Source organism: Phaethon aethereus (assembly GCF_964289735.1).
Source record: "Phaethon aethereus genome assembly, chromosome: 20".
In the NCBI taxonomy this organism is placed as follows: Eukaryota; Metazoa; Chordata; class Aves; order Phaethontiformes; family Phaethontidae; genus Phaethon; species Phaethon aethereus.
Window position 1 is genome coordinate 9,621,157 of NC_138596.1, and position 16,970 is coordinate 9,638,126.

Consider the following 16,970-nt stretch of genomic DNA (forward strand, 5'->3'; position numbering starts at 1 on the left):
ACATGTAGACGTGGCACTTCAGGATATGGTTTAGTGGGCATGGTGGTGGTGTGTTGATGGTTGGACTTGATGATCTTAAAGGTCTTTTCCAACCTTAATGATTCCGTGAGCATGCTTTGTCTGGCAGGAGACCAGCAGATCTTGATTTAGCCAAAATAGAGGGAGCAGGAAGAGAAGCAGCCTTTCTCCTGAACTGGAGGTGTGTCAAGATGGGGAAAGAATGACGTGCAGCAGGGCAGAGGAGGGGGACTGGAGGTGCAGCCGACCAGGGTAAGTCTTTGCGGCACAGAGGAGAGGTGGCAATTTCAAGGAGGGACAAAGCAGCGTTCACAGGCTGGGCGGCAAACATAAAGCCATTGTTTGCACATTCCTTGAAGCATTTCACTGTGGCTGTTAAGGGATGGATTCTCTTCCCGAATCCTGCCCCATGAGGGCTTTTCTGCAAAATGGCAAATACTTTGCCTCTTGTTTTCTGCCTCTGAGCAAATCCTCCTTTTGTAGTGCAGCCAGACTCCAGAGTTAATCGGGCCAGTGTGGGATGCTGATGGGTTGTTTCTGTCAGCTGCAGGAGTTACTGGTGTTCTGGCCCATGCTCAGCGGGAAGGCAGTGGTGTTTGGTAAAGGTGGGTGAGATGGGGCCCTGTGGGGCTGGGAAGCGAGTGGTGATGGGACTTGCTGAGGGAATGCCTTTGAGCAGGCCCAAACAAGAGGGAGGCTGGGGTGCAGAGGCCGGTTTGCTGGGGCTACCTGGCATAACCCCCTGCTGCTTTTTGCTGCCAGTGTGCATGAATGTGTTGTGTGCACCGTGTGGGACTCCTGCAGCCTTATACAGAGGGGGCAGTTCTAAGCCCTGCCCCGCTTGGGCATGCTGTGGAGGTCTCAGCTGGACTGAGGAGCCACTTGGGAGCCTCTCGGGCATTGGCCTGCCTCACTGATGTGTGATTGGGCAGGTATGTGTTCTTGGCATCAGTGGAGGCAGTAAGGAGGGGTGCTGGGTCATGTGAAATGAATCACTGCTCATTTGTGGTGCTTGCATAGGGTCTAGCATAGGTGGGTTCTGGGCCTCCATGTCCTACTGTACTGCAGGCAGAGAGGCACAGCGAGGGTGAGCCCTCCGCTCGGAACCCTGCGTGCTTGGAACGCTGCGTCCCTGGGCTGGGATATTCAGTGCAGGGATGGCCCCCCCTTACTGCAAAGCTGTGCATGAGTGAACTTTGCCCCTGGCTGTGTCCTGGCCTAGCGGGTCCCAGGAGGTTGCTGTGGAGAGCTGCTGAAAGCTGCCCAGCTCCAAACTGAAATTTATAGTGCTTGGGTGCTCGGGGGCCAGCACGTCGCTTCCCGCAGGCCGAGAGCTGTTCCAGCCAGATGAAGATCAATGACGGCTGGAGCAGTAACGGCACGAGGCTCTGGGGAGGGGTGAGGTAAGTCTCAGCCCTGATGTGTCTTGGCAGATGAGCAGTGTGAAAATCCCCATGGGCCTGACATCAGCCCTGTCTCAGAACTGCCTCCAGGGCGTGTGTACAGCAGAGTAGGAGACATCAATGTCTTGTGTTTCTGCTGTCTTTTTAGGGTTCCTCTTCACCTCCAGACTTGCACCGGGGACAGCACCCTGCGCTCTAGTAACTCCACAATGCAAAGCTGAACAGCAAGTTGGTCTGTGTGCGCGCTGTGCAGGCCCTGGCAATCCCATGCCTATCCAGCGGGTGCCAGCATCGGAGAGCTGTTCCCTGTGCGGGAGCAAGCTCTGCTGACCCAGCGGAGCAGGAGAGGGACAGGCTGGCATTGGACACTGGTGCACTGCTGTCTCTGCTGCTGCAGCAACCATTGCAGGCTGTGAGCTGCTCTGGTGATTCAGTTGTAGCCATTGCCTCCTGCTCACAGGGACTCTTGAAAGAGACGTTTACTGGAAAGCATGTGCTCCCTTCCCCAGCTGCTAAAGACAGAGGGACAGCAGGTGAGACCCCATTGCTGACAGGGATTTCACCAGTCCCTGGGAATCCAAGCCTCTAGCCTGTGCACCTTGGGGGCATGGTTCTGTCCCCAAGTAAGTCACACACAGAGACTTCTAGCACAGAGCTTCTTGTGTCCAGGCATCCAGAGGTGTCAGAATGCCAGATGAGAACATGCTGGTGGCTCTTCATTAATCTTTGATCAGGACTGGCAGTGGCCAGCAGAAGTTAGCCAGGTGGGGGAAGACCAGCTGTGACTTGGCTTTATCCTCCCAGGCCCACTTTCTAGTGAAATCTAATGGCCTGCTCGCAGCTGCTGTGTTGGAATGAGCTAGCTCTGCTGCCTGCTGCTTTGTGAGTATCTTCACTAAGGGCTGATGCCAGGGCTTTGCACAGCACCCACTGCCCTTTTGCTGTGGTAGCTGCTGCCAGGGAAATGAGATGCAGCTTTTGGGGAAGGCACTGAGACACAGCTGAGATGAAGCCTCCAGTCAGGCCTGGAAGGAAAGGCTTGGCCTCCTCCTAGAGGAGGGCTCAGGCTGACAGAAGCAGCTGGTCTTTCCTCAGCCACTGCAGGGCTGTTTGTCTGCCCTGTTGTCCTGGTAACTCCTGGGCTCTGGGCAGGGAATGCTCTGGGCTTTGTGTGTCTCCACAGCCATGCAGTTGGGTAGATGCTGTGTGCTTATGGCAGGCAGAGCTGGGGGTGGTGGCTGCTGCCTGAGACCTGTGTGCTCTTAATGTAAAGGGATGTGTAGGTGCATGCGTACACCCTTTTCTTAACACTTACCCATAGTGGTGTCTGCCACAAGAGACTGTCACCCACCCCCAACCCCATTTTGAAGGGCCAGTGTTAGCTCTGCTGTCAGCAAAGCAGGCAGGCTGGCCAAGAAATAATGGAAATGAATTCTTGTCACTGAAGCTTAGACACAAATATTTATTAAGCACAACCCCCCCTTCCCCTTGAGCTGTATTCATTTCTAATATATTAATTCATTTGGCAGATTATTTTTTAGAAAAAAAAGTACCTGTGGGTTGGAAATTCCCCATTAAAATGACATTAGCAAATGCACATGTAAAAAATAAATAAGCTCATACATTCAAGTATATGGCAAATAATTAACACCTCTGAAAGCTTAACTGTCAGATTCCAGTTCACCACTTGGCTGAGAGCTGCACAGGCCTGAGCCTGCTGCTGGTCAAGTCATCTTCATCTTCAGTGTTTTCCTCCTCTTCACAAATGCAAGCTGGGTCAGTACAGAAGTGGCTGGGCAGGGCCTCCTCTCCTTTCTCCAGAGCTCTGACCAGCCCTAGGAAGGAGGCTGAGCCTCAGCCAAGCAATCTGTGCAGCAGGTGAGTTGCTCCATGGTAGCAGGTGAAATGCAGCTACCCCTCCACATGGTCACTGCAGGCAGGTTAAATGCCTGATGAGCAGCATCACTGGTCTAAAAATCTTACTGCTGGTTGGAAATGTTTCCATCAACTGCATTTCAAATAGAAAGTGCTGATTATAGGAACATATCTGCTTTGGCAGAACTCATTACTGGAGCTTCTGAAGTCCAAGATAGTCTACCTGGTCAAACAAAGAAGAAATACTCCACCTCCTGAAGTCAGATCCCTGGTTCCCGCCTCTCTGGGCTTGCTTTTCCAGCAAAGGAAAGGGGAAGGAATGAAAGTAAGTGTAGACCCTTGCATTTGTGCATGGGGTGGAACTGACTTCCCAGCCAACACCCCAGCCTGGAGCCCTCGTGAGGCTCCATTTATTGGAGACAGATTGGGCAGAACAGGGGTGCTTTGCCAAAAGCAGCTCTGCCAGGGCCTGCAGGGATGGGGGGGAACTCAGCCCTGGTTTGAGGAGAAGCAAGGGGAGGGAAGGGCTATCACCCCTGACTGCTGTTGGACACAAAAGGGAGGAGAGGATGGTTCTGCTTGCTCTCCTGACAAGCCGTGGCCCAAAAACTTTGCTGGCTCTCACGGTGGGCCATTGCCAAATGCAGGCTTCTGCCTTGGGCACACTCACCTGCACACAGGACAAATCCTGCACGAGACTTGTGGCTCAGGCACCTTATCACTTCTGGTGCTGCCAAGTTTGCCTTGTGCTGAACAGACAGGCAGAGACTTCCTTCCTCCTTTCCCAGGCAGGGGCCCCTGTTTCATGCCTGCAGTTTGGGCTGCACAGCTCTTCTCTAATCCCACCAAAGCTCAGGGAGAGCACGGCTCTGCTCCTGCTCGGGAGGTCCCAATGCAGCTCCGTGCAGGACTGCAGCTGGGGAAGCGCAGAGGGCGTCACAGGGCTCGCTGCAGTCCTCAGCAAACTTAAAGTTTAAGGTGTGTGGGACCATGACTGCAGCTGAGGCAGTGGTGAGGTTTGAAAGAACCGGTGTAGCCTCTGGCTTGGGCTCATTTCCTCCCGCAGAAAAAATAAAGCTGAGCAAGACATTCCAGGGAAGGATCCAGAGCAATTTGTGTCACCGCGTGATGCAGGCAAGGCAGGAGGACTTCAAAATGGAAAAGGTGCTCTTCCCTTCCCCCATTAAATTAAAAGTGTTGTGGAAATAAAAGACATGAAGGCTGGAGTTCACTGCCCACTCTGGGCTCCTCCTTTGGCTGACAGCACAAGTTCCTGGATTTTCAGATGATAAGCAGAGGGGCTGCCACAGTCTTCTTCCCTTGTGCCCAGCGTTACAGTGGCCATATGTCCTAAAAAATCCCTTGTTTAAAAACTGGCCCCCATCCGGAGGTCCCTCCTGTAACATTCCCTCTGCAGCGCAGCCAGGTGTGACGCGACAGAGGTGCGGCTCCTGGGAGAAGTCTGTGGTTGCACAGGATTGCTCAGGTTTGAAACCACCTACACTCTTTTTCTTTTTAAAAAACAAAATGAAATCAAAACCACCCCCCAAACCAAACCCCAGTTCTTAGCTGGAACCAGGCCTCTGCTGCTCCTCTGCTGCCTCCTCCTGGGCTGAGGCCAAATCCACCCGCTGCTCATCCATGCGTTTGGCCTGGACACGCTGGATGAGGCTGAAGAAGTCTTCATCTGGCATGGTGGGGCCACGGGGAATGGAGTCTGGTGGTGCACAGCGCTGATCATCTATCCTGGAGGACTGCACGGGGATGAGAACAGGCATTAGGCCCAAGTAGTGACAAGACAGTCTGCTCATGGAAGTAAAGGGCTGGGAGCAGTGCCTGAGGGGAGGCCAGAGCTCCCCCCGGTGCTGCACCCCGCTGTGGGCTCCAGCGTAAGGGAAGAACAGTGACCCAGCACGGGGCTGTAGGCACTGCGTCGAGGGTGGGTTCTCCAGCCACCCGCACTTGTAGAGCTGTGACAAAGTGCCACCCTCAGTACAGGGTAAAAAGAAGGATGTGGAGGCAAAGACAAGGACCAGCCTAGGTGCCCAGGGCTGCAGGTGGGCAGCTGCTGGCCACAGCCCCTCTCAGGAGGGCAGGCATGATTGGGGGATGGCCTTTGCCTGTGTGGGAGAAGCTGGTGCCCCCCACCCCTCCAGCTTGGCAGCTGGTACCTGACACTTCATGAGCATGTTGAAGAACTCATCCCCAGGCTCCTGGGTGTCCCCCTCCATACACAGGTGCCCCAGGTTGTTGTGTGTTATCCGCAGGCCTGGCAGGTTGCCCACATTGGCACGCTGGTCATCCAGCCGTCTGCTCTGGGAGCTGGCGATGAGATCGAAGAACTCCTCCGTCTGTGGAGACGCCATCAAGGAGGACTGGGCTGGGCGTGGGGAGAGGAGCACACACCAGTGTCACAGCTCTGCCATCTGCAGCAAGCCCAAACCCTTCCCAATTACCAAACCAGGCTGCAGCCGAGCCTACAAGCTCCCCACAAGGGGCAGAGGCTCACCATACAGCCAGGCCTCCTGGGGCTGAGCCAGGTAGGATGCTGGCTTCTTGTGTGACTGTCAGCATCTCCTTCCACACTGCATGGGGGAGCCGGAAACCCCAGTGCCAGCAACACAAGTGAGCAAAAACCTACCATCAAAGCAACTAGTGTTACAGGAGCAACACCCCCTGCCCCATCTCGCAACCACTTGCTCCCCTTCTTGAAGGCCAGTGCTGTAGCACAGCCCTTGGCACCTGCCTCCCAAAAAGGCCTTGGGCTGCATCCCCGCAGCTGCCCTGCACAAAGGGTGAGCAGGACCAGCTGCGAGGGGCCTGCCTGCACACAGCTCCCAGTCAGCGCCTTTAGTGAGACCCAGTCCCTGCCTTCCCTATGGGAAGCACAAAAGCTCCAGTTCAACAGAGCTGCAGTTTCCATTTCTAGCTGGACCACAGCTCTCCCAAGGGCTGTGCACGCTGCCTGCAGCACCCTCCCTGGCCAGCAACCTTTGTAAAGGAACACATCCTATTTGTGGGGCTGGGCTGTGAAAACAGTACAGTATGCTTCAGTATGCAACAAGCCTGCCATGCATGCACAAACCCAGCAGGCAGCAAAGGGGGAAAGTAGGTGCCTTGGCAGGGTAAAGAGCAGAACCTCACACCTCATGTATGCACCTCCCACTGCTGGATCTCCCAGGAGGGGCTCCCTGCTGTTTACTGCACCTGGGCCAGCTCCTAGAGGACACCAAAGATGCCACCTCAGCCCAGAAGATCCAGTGACCCCACCATTAACCACTGCCTGTGAGCGATCACTGTTGTTTGCAGCCCAACTACAGGCAGCTTCTGCAGCTGCTTCCACTCTGGTTTCCACCTCAAGGCATGAGGCACCACTGCACAAGGGCCAACCCCCCTCACTCGAGGCACAGGGCTGGGCAGACACCAGCAACTGCAGGTGAGCCCAGAGCTCCTGAGCACTCATGTGGCTCAGCAACAGGCACCCTGGGCTGTAGCAAGGGCCAGTGTAATTACAGACAGGTGATCAGCAAAGCCCAGGCCTGGCTACGCCACTCACCTGGGGGCACATCCTTCCCAGACCCCCCTGAAGCCCAGCATTTCTGGGCAGCTCAAGTAGAGGTGCTGCTGAGGTCAGCCCTGCAGACACTCCGGCTGTCATGAGCTGCAGGGCCTGCGTCACAGCACGGGTGAGGAAAACACTCATGGGGTCTCGTTCTTATTGCACAGAGCGGAGGCAGCCTGGCCTCAGCCTGCTGGGAGGGGGCTGGCACGAGCTGGTGTTTGGGGGTCCCACTCCAGAACCTATAATCTATAAACCCTTGGGGGAAGTATCCCATCCCGAAACCCAACATGCCTGGTGCTTTCTAGCCATTGGGGTGGAGCACTGCTGGAGGAGCTGCCGGGCCCCACACGGCCGGAGCACAGCCCGGTACCCCCCAGCCTCGGCACGCCCGCTCCGGGCAGCACGGCCTTGGCACAACCGAGGGGCTCATGTGGGGCAGAGCAACCATGGAACGAAGGGAGGGTTTTCAAACAGTGCATGAGCAATGTCAGGACCTCTGCAAAGAAAGCGAGTCAGCCCCCAGCCCCGAGAACACCTCTCGGGCAGCACTCTATAGAAGGAGCCTGTTGGCAGCCGCTGGGCAGTGAAACACTCCCAAACAACAGACACTGTGCTCGGGTCAGGGATAAGCAAAAGAAAACTGTAAGAAACCCGGCGCGATTGGTGCTACTATCCCAGTGAGCACAAAGCACTTGAGGAGAGTGTGCCCTGAGCCTGCCAACACAAACATGCTCCTTTTAAAGCCCCAGCTCATGGAGTTGCAGAAACACGTAAAAATCTCGTTGCTGACACAAAGATGAGTTTCTTGCCCTTCAGCTCACAAAGAAACCTTGAAAGTAACATGTCTGAAAGGCTGACAGACAAATGAGAGCCAAACAGAACATGTGCCTACTTGTACATTCTTTATAAAGCTTCGTATTTTAAACTCAGTCTCCTAAATTACACAGCTGTTGCAGCCAAACACACTTCTGTATCCGAAATGTGTATCTTGAAAAAGTGATGCTCATTTCCACCCTATTTTTAGAAGATAAAAACCTTCTCACCTCACAGCCAACCTGCCTTCCTGCCACAGCCTGACCCCCGCACTGCTTCAGCCCCTGTTCCTGGCACCTACTTCTCTGAGCAGTCTTGTGCTGTGGCTCTTGCCACACTTGGAGGGATATCAGGGGTCTCCTCTCCTGCTTGTACTTCATGTTCATTTGGAAACTGATAAACCCATTGGTTCAAATGAAGTGTTTTCAGCCCTTTGTGATGGTGCTTAAGCTTGCAAGTGTGACCTGCACGTATTAGTGCTTCTCTCCAGCCTGGTTTAAACAAAGAATCTCAACACCATATCATAAAAAGAGACCTGAAACCAAAGTGCAAACACAGACCTGACCTGCCTTTCCTGTCCCATCTATTTGTCAGACGGCTTCCTCAATTTATCCCTGCTCTTCCTATGGGCGAGTTAGGTGTCTGCCTGCTGGAGCTTCCAGTTGTTCATCTGTCCTTCTGGCTTCTCTGCTCTTACACAGCACCTATCACCACAGCATCCAAGAACTGTACAAAATGCAGAAGTTTCTCCTCCATGGCAACGCTATCAGAAAAACTGGCAATCCTGTAACTTGCCTGTGAAAGCCCATCCCAGCCCCCTGCATGCCCCAGCTCTCCATGCTCTTACAAGGCTCCCTCAGTAATGACCATCAGCATCTTCCTCCTGGAGTTGCTGGCAGAGGCAGAAGTCCTTGTTGCCAACCTCACTGTTCAAAAGTTGAGACCTTCTAAAGATCCATACTGAACAAATGCAGGTGTATTTTTCATTTCTCTTGCTAGTTTACTCTCTAAGCCTTAGTCTCCATTCTTCAGCCTTTCCCTCAGCAACCATTAACTTGAGAATGTTTCTTCCTTCCTCAAATAAGGACAGATTGCCAAAGAACTGCTAAGTTCAGAGAGCTGAGGCTTGGTGAAAACATCACAAGGTTCACAGTAAAACCACAGCAGCTGGCCATACCATGAGAGCAGCATCACTCACAGGGCAATAGTGACTTATAAACGCATTGGTGCTTACATATCCGTTCTTCCAGGGCAGGGACTGGTGTAGCAGCTGCCTCTGCAGCCTCTGATGGGCATTCTTCCAATGGGCAGCGCTGATCATCCATCCGGTTGCTCTGGAACTTGCTCAACAGGTCAAAGAAGCATTCCTCATCTGAAGGGGTCCGGTTGATTTTCTGGAAAGACAGTGAAATACAGAAGAGAGTCAGAACACCCCAAACAACTCCCCATGTCCAATCGCTCTGTTTGACATGGCCTCAGCAATGCATTGTGCCCTCTCTGGTCTGTTCAGAGGCTGGCTCCTGGCTGTCCCCCTGGCTTGCCAAGGGGGGGTGTCACTGCTACTTGGTCCTCTGTCCTCCTGGCTCTGAAATAACCTCTCCCTTTTCCTCTTGCCACACTTCAGGGTGGACAATTACCACCAGCCTCCTGGAGGAGGCCATGAGCAGAGCGTCACGAAGGTCCCCTCTCCCGCAGGGACCCCTGAGTGGGAACGGGGTGAAGAGCTGCTCTGCGACTTGTGCTCCGCAAGACGAGGCATCTGTGGAGAGCTGTGGCCCCTCCAACAGGTCACTCACCCTGTGGCTGACTCCAGAGGCTCTGGGCACTTCTGCAGCTCAAAGCAGAGCTGTGTGCCTGCCAGCAAGCAAACGAGCCTCGTGCAGAGCAGCCTCCATTGCTGCACAGCGTCTTGAGCGCAGAGAACAAACCGGAGGCTGAAAGGGAAAGCAGCGAGGAAAGAGGACAGCATTCACCCTGGCACAGCTCTGCAGGGAAGAGGCACTTCTGGGCTGGCAAAGGGGTGGGCTCAGAGAGGGACTGCAGTCAGGAGCGTGAGGGACAAGGGCGAACTGAGCGCACACCCGGGATGAAGTGGTGTTGTGTGCTCAGCTGAGACTCAGCTCGAGCTCAGGCGTGCCGGCACTCAGCCGCCCTTCCTAACCAGCTAAATTTAACCTTTGCAGGCCACTGCCCCTCGCACTCCCAACGCTTCCTGTCGGCGCTCCTATGTCCTCAGCACACCGCTTGTTGTAACAGTCACTGAGCTGCAAATGCCACAAAATTATAGTTTTGCAGGAAAACAGTTCTTGCATGAGAGCCCCAAATAAGCACCTTGCACTAGACAGTGATATATTTAAGTTGCACTGCAGAAGGGTTTGTGTTCATGGCAGCCTTTTGAAAGCACTGTGCTGTGTCCAGTTCCAGCGCAGAGAGAGGCCGCGTGCCCCGTGCTGGCAGAGCGAACCCAGTCCTGCTCTGGAGCAGCCAGTGGAGTAGAACAGCAGATCTTTACAAGGAGCCACTCAGAAAGGGATATAAAATTAGACAGCGATAAGAGAGGCATCTATCTGCCAGGCTCAGGAAGGGTCCCTGCGTGCTGGGGCTCAGGAAGACTCCCTGCATCTGGTGGGACCAGATGCTGGAAATAATACCACAACAGAAACCAACCAAAAACTCCTACAACTGTGTCTGCCTATGATGAGCTATTTCCCAGTATGAGGCTGGGGAAGGCTGGTCTGGGAAGGGGCACTGGGTCCCTCGTGGGGAGCAGCATGTGCCACCAGAGAAAGCACAGGGAGAGCCAACCTGGAGCACCAAGCCTTTCAGCGGAGAAAGGGATCTCCTTGGCTGTTGGTGAAACAAAGACCCTCTCCCAGCTCTGCCAGTGGCCGTCCTGGGAGCCCTCCCTCTCCTACCATGTGCAGAGCTGTGCCCAGCAGAGAGCTCTTCACTGGGGCAGAGGCACACAAAGCCGTTCAGGGGAGGTCTGGTCTGGCGAGAGTCTTGTGCTGACAGGGTTAAAGCTGCAAGTTGGATTCTGTAAATGAAGGAAAACCATTTTCCCCGTATGCTAAGTGAAGCAGATGAGATGCACTCAGCTTCTATTTAGGGCAGCGTCAAAATTAGCAGCGGGCCAGAGAGGAACATTAGCAATATGGGAGCTGATCAGGGAGGGGAAAAACCCCTCTCGCCTCTTTCCATGTGCCAACCCACTAATTAAACAGCGGCTCAGACGGACCCTCTGAACCATCAACAGTTGTACCTTGGAAATCAAAGCTTGCTTGGGCTTGAACAGAGGATGAACTACATCTCTTGCAGCTCTGCTGTGTTGGCTTGTGTGACCCAAATTTCAGGCTAGAGGAAGCCGGCTCATTCACACCAAACCTCCCTCTAGCTTCCCTGCAAGTGCAGAGTAAATCAGAGCAGTTGCAGGTCCACAGGCGAAGTTTCGCCTTGCAGGGAGCAGCCAGGCAGCGTGTTGGTCAGTGCAAGGTGAAGAGCCCCGAGCTCAGGGCTTCCCCCCTCCAAGAGACCAGGCTCCCCCAGGGCTCATCCTGCCAAGGACCCTGCCATTTCCCATGTCAGGATCTCTGCTCAAAATGGGCCCGGGAGAGGAAAGGATGCTCTGAATCAGCAGGAAGAGCATGCGACATGTGTGACAGGGCTGGCCATATGCCGGGGTGCCTCCCGGAACGGTGGCACGTGGAGGGGCAGGAGGCTGGTGCCCACAGGCCAGCGTTAGGGCTTGCACGTGGGGTGCCGCAGGGTCCACAGCAGCACCCGCTGACGCCAGGCTCCCTCCAGCGCTGCCACAGCCAAACTGCGCCCCAGGCCTGCACCTCTCTAATTAAAATGCGCAAATACAACAAGGCACAGAGCACTTGGCTGCCTCCACTCACAGTCTGTTCCTGGCCCCGAGGAACGAGCTGCGAGGGCAGATGGACGCACAATCACACCCCAGGGCCCACCGTCTGCCACCGAGCTGTGCTTGCCCAGGGCTTGGCACAGCCAGGACTGTCAGGAGGCTTCCTGAGAGCGAGGGCATCCCCTAACGGGGCCGAGCAACAGTCCTGCGATAGCACAGACACAACAACCGGTCACCACGGGCCCAAGACTCAGAGCCCTAAGTGGCTCCTGGTTTCCAGCCCCACGACTGGTGTCCCTGCCTGGCCTCATCACCCATCCTCTACCTCTAGCACTACAACTGCCCAAATTCTGCCAATGGTTATTTTCTTCCAGTCAGCCAGCCTCCATCACGGGCAAAGAGGCAAACCAACCCCTTTCGTGCTGGGCAGAGGGACCTGGGGCTTTTACTGGCACCCATGGCCCAGGGTTGCCTGTACTGCAGAGATCACCCCCGGGAGCAGCTTCGGCTGCAAACACACTTGCCCTCAGCACGGGCACAGACACACACACATCTCCCCCCACGCGGGGACAAGGGCAAGCGTTGGAGCCTCTGCCCCTGCTCCCTGACCCCGGGCAGGACAGGGACGGCCACCGTCCCAGGGAGGCAGAGGCCCTGTACACGGAGGTCAGAGCTTTGCTCCCGTTTTCTGCGAGTGGGATCAGACAGCTGAGCAACCCGGCTAAGGACAACCTGGGAGGCAGGACTCACCTGCAACAGGCCTCCCTCACTGGAAGGCATCCAGGCGTTTGCATACATTTATCTACTGGTGGATGAGCCGGCTGTTTAACCTGCCAGGTTGGAACCAGGATGTGTAAAACACACAGCTGAGGTGTTGGAAGGCAGCGAAGAGCAGCTGTGGGGAGTGACAGGGAGCCTGCTGCCGCTCTCCGCTTTCCCCTCGCCCTGCAGCAGTGCTGCCCCAGGGAGCCCCTCTGCCCCGGCCGGGACCCACGGCTCTTTGGGAAGGGTCGGGGGAGACCGGTGCTGGGGCTGCCCCAAGGCTCTGTCCCTCCCAGGCTGCAGGTCTGTGGAGCACAAATGCACCCCATTTCCTCTCCGATAAACTCTCATTCACGCTAAGTAAAACCTTTATCATCTCTGGGCTGCTGGGCTCTGCCCCCCGGGCACAGGACACAGACCCGCATCTCGCACCCTCAGATCAGCTGCTCGGATGCGCTGGGGAGGCCCAGACTGAAGTGATCCCAGACAGCAAAACAAAGCCAGAACAGACTCCTGTGCCTAAACCCCCTTGGCCATTTTCACTCGGATTCAGGAAAGCCATTAAATAAATGTAAGAGGCCTAATTGCAAGAGCTAAAACACTTTCCACCTCCCAACGCCAAAGCCACAGCCCACAAATGCCCCACAGGGTTTCTGCCCCTGGACCCGCAGCCCGCTGGTGCCTCTGCAGAGAAGAGCCTTTCTCTGACAGGTTCCCATTCCCAAACCCCATCCCGGGATGGGCAGAGGACATGTTAATTATTTCAGTGCTAGTTTCACATGGTGTTCCCATGCCTGAGGGCCCTGGGGAGCAGGACACGGTGCTGCCTGGCAGGCAGATGACGGGGGTCCTTGGGCTCGGCCCCACACGCACATCCCGGGCCAAGGAGCAGTACATCCTTGGTCGGAGCAGGGCAATGCCACTAGCACCACAGCTTGGGCTTTCTGCTCCACGACGCTGCTCCCAGGCAGCACCCTGTCCTCAATCTCGCTTTGCCACCTGGGCAGCCCATATCCACCCCCGGCCCCGGCCGTGCCCCCCCACTGCACACCGGCACCTGCTGTTAGAAATACCCTCAACCGAACGGCTCTGGCAACGGCAGCGTCTCCCGCAGTTTCCTGCTTGCCCCACAGGGTTTAAAGACAGCTCGGGCAGAGCCGGAGGGCTCCCGGGCAGCAGCAGCAGCCAGGGCCGGATGCAGCTCTCCCCACATTCTCTGCTGAGCCCCACCAAAAGCCTGTCTGATCACAGCTGTGCAACAACATGCTCCCAGGCTGCTCTGGGACAGGGGTCCAGAGGCCACCAAGGACCACAGCAGATGATTTCTGCGATGGCAGAACCATGGCATGTCCCCCAGTGATTCCTGCCACTGCCATGTGCCAAAAGCACCTGCTGTACCGTGCATGGGTGAAACGTCCCCTTCGAAGGGAACACTGCCCAGTAGACCAAACTGCAGACGCTCCCAAACTACCCAAAGGGACAGACCTTGTTCCTTCGTCAGATCAGCTTCTCTTTTCGCAGCTGGCGTCCCCATGGGGCGCTGGCCTGCCCTTGGTTCCCCTTCTCTCCTCCAGGCTCAACTTCTTGCAGACCTGCCTTGACGCAGGACTTGTCAGGCTCGAGGACTGCTCACTCCAGCTTTGCCCAGCCCTCCGAGGGGGCTGGCGCTGCCCTACCTGTGGGCAAGATCCGCTGCTCAGCGGCAGATGGACCCTGGTGGGTCTGGCACAGTAGATGCAGCTCAGGAGCTGCTGCTCGAAGGCGGTCTGGCTCTGGTGTGTGGGCCAGGCCAGGGATGAGCTGAGAGTAGCAGCAGGTTTAGGGATAATGCAGCAGTTTTCACCACTACACTCCCACAGCAGCCCCTCAGAGAGCACTGCCTTGACATTTAAAAGTGTCCACCGATGATTCCTCGTCTTCACCTTATTTCAGTGAGCAGACAACCTGGAGGTGAAGTGACTTGATCAAGTCCCGCAGTGATGCAGTGGCAGAGCTGGGACAGAACCCAGTGATCTGTCTCCAGGGCCAAGCTCTTGACACTTCTTGGAAAAATTGTGCCTCTTGTTCTAGCAAGCAGTTATCTGCTCGGGGCCTGGCAGACATTCATCCCAACACATCTACACCCGCGTGCCATTCCTTATCTGTCTCTCCCTCTGTAAAGTAGATGCATCGCAACTGCTTACCTCCTCTCTTTTCAAGGCAGCCGACCTCAAAATCACCAGTGGGGAGCTGGAGCGGGGCTGGGGTGGTGCTGACTGCCAGCGCTGGGAGCACTTTAGCTTGGGCTGCCCTGCTGCCTGCCGGTCCCTGCACACAGCTTTGCTTTCTCCTCATACCACCCCAACACCTCACCCCAGAGGAACCCATGGTGGGGGCCAGCATTGCTGGCATGACCACAACCCCAAACCCCGTCACCTTCCAGGTATCTTCCCTACCTCATTGCTTCACCTGGTGAAAGGCACCAGAGGGGAGGTTTGAAAAGAGCCTCCCAGAAGGCGAAGGGGGGGCTGGAGGAGGGGAGTGGAAGGAAACCCCTGGCCAAAAGCCGCAGCCTGTTTTACTGGGAGGTGAAACGTCTAGAGCTTTGTCTCTGGACTCGGGAGTGGGACTCTCCCAGTCCCTGGCCACCAACAGCTTGGTGCCGGCTGGAGTCTCCAGTCCTTGATGATACCGTCACATCCAGAGTCAGAAAAGCTGTTAAACTTGTCCAGTCTTTGCTGAGGACAGCACTTCCCTTTCACGCCAATCCTTAAGCACTGCTGCCTCACTCCCTCTGAAAGGCAGGGCTGGCCCCCAGACACCCCATCCGCCCCAGTAAGCAGGGTCAGGCACAGAGAACCACCATCCACACTCACCACACACTGTTGTAAGACACTGGCAGACACCCGAGCAGTCTGTACATTGCTTTCTGTTTCCCAGAAAGTTGCAAAAATATTAACAATAAAAAGTTCAAACTGAAGCTACCTGCAAACTTTAAAAAAACAGGCATACACAGGCAATATCCAAGCCCTGGCCCGAGCAAACCTCTCTTCTGTATCTCTGTATCTACCTCCTTCTCTTACCCCCAGTCTAGCCTCCCATTTCAGAGGACAGGAGGGAAACACAAACAAAAAGCGAGTTTTACTTACTGACCTCAGCAGCCAGCTCTTCCCCAAGCTCCAGCTTTTACATGTCCACGAGCAAGAACGACCTCACCTCGCAGGGCAGAGGCTGGCGATGTGGGGCTGCTGCTTCGATGCTCTTTAGCTACTGCTGGCAGCCAGCAAGAGCACTCCCCAGCTCCGCTCCGTCTGCCGGAGCAGAGATTTATGCGGAGCGCGCAGCCATGCGAAGAACGTCGCCAGCGCCAGTGACCCGCTGGGTGCAATATGCAGCTTAAAGCGACAGCCCTGCTCGCCTTGCTCCCCCGGAGTCACCCCGTGCCCTTGCACGAGGGGGTGGACTCCAGCAAAGCGCTCGTCTCTCCCTCACCTCTCTGCCACGATCTCAGTGTTATTAGATGATGCTCTTAAACACACAGCGGAGCTATGTGAATATTTAGCTTTCCTTCCACCTCCTCACCTCCTACCCACCACACACACTTTACCTTAAAAATAGATTGGGATCAATTTTCCTAAACTACATCTGCAAACACTCTCGGCTTTACAGGCACACGCACCACGACAGTAAATGCACTGTGCACGTACAGACACAATATGATCACTCAGATTTAAAGCACCAAAATATTGAAGGACCATTTTTAGCTCCTGATAGTCCTCCTGCTCCTTTATATTATTAGATATGTGATTTTTTTTTTTTTGGTCCTATTGCAAGAGCCCAAGATGTTCAGCCATAAGTATCTCTTAATTTCAATATACCACTGTGTAACAGAGAGAAATTTCTAATTGCAACAAGGTTTTAAATATGGAAAGATAGAAATGCTATGCAACAGCCAAAGATCTGTTCTCACCTCCCATTTGTGAAACGTGAACGTGAAACGTGAATTTCTGATAGTGAAATGGGTCACTGGAAAGAGAAGCAGCTCGCCAAAGGCCACCGAGCAGGGCAGCGGCAAAATGGCGACAGAGCCCCGTTGGCACTCTTGGCTTTCTGCCCACACCGTCCTCTTACACTTCATTGTCATCTTTCACTGCAAAAGTAGGAAATTTCTTTATCCTCAACAAATGCAGCTTTGGGGGACTGTTCGTACCTTTCCATACCAGTAACTTATTTCCAGGAGTCACACACTAATTAGAAACACGGAACCTGCGTGGGGCCCGAGATCAGGACTCCCGGCTCGGTACCTGGCCCCGGCCCCAGCTCGCTGCCAGGCTGCATGCAGGGCACGGGGGGTCTCAGCCCCAGACCCCGCCATCCCAAGAGGGGCTGTGAACCTCCCTGGGCTCCACAGCGACCCTGGACCCAAGGGCAAGGCATCACGGATGCATCAAGCGTCTCCAGAAGGGGAGCAGCAGGGCCGGGGCAGCCGCCATCGGGGACTGCGAGTCCATCGGTGCCCACGAGGCCGATCTGGCTGACGGGGAGGGCGTCAGGCTGTGCTCAAGGGCAAACACAAGCTCTGAGGCAACAAGTGATAAAATACCCCGTGCTGACAAGACATGGGCAGAACTGCTGCGGTGGGGAAGCTGCAGACATGCAAGATGGAACCCCCGAAGTGCCAGCGATGCTGGCC

At 55.2% G+C, this 16,970-nt stretch overlaps 1 protein-coding gene across 1 annotated transcript in view; it reads right to left on the reverse strand.

The window, feature by feature from the left end:
• Positions 1–4,861: 4,861 nt before the first annotated feature.
• The window catches only part of GPSM1 (G protein signaling modulator 1), a gene marked incomplete at its 3' end in the record, with an annotated part of 81,972 nt that continues 69,863 nt past the window's right edge, over positions 4,862–16,970 (reverse strand). The window contains exons 12-14 of the mRNA XM_082008913.1: positions 8,906–9,065; positions 5,468–5,676; positions 4,862–5,050 (exon numbers count right to left, since the gene is read on the reverse strand). Of these exons, the coding sequence (XP_081865039.1) occupies positions 4,862–5,050; positions 5,468–5,676; positions 8,906–9,065 (558 nt within the window). The remainder of the gene's footprint in view (positions 5,051–5,467; positions 5,677–8,905; positions 9,066–16,970) is intronic.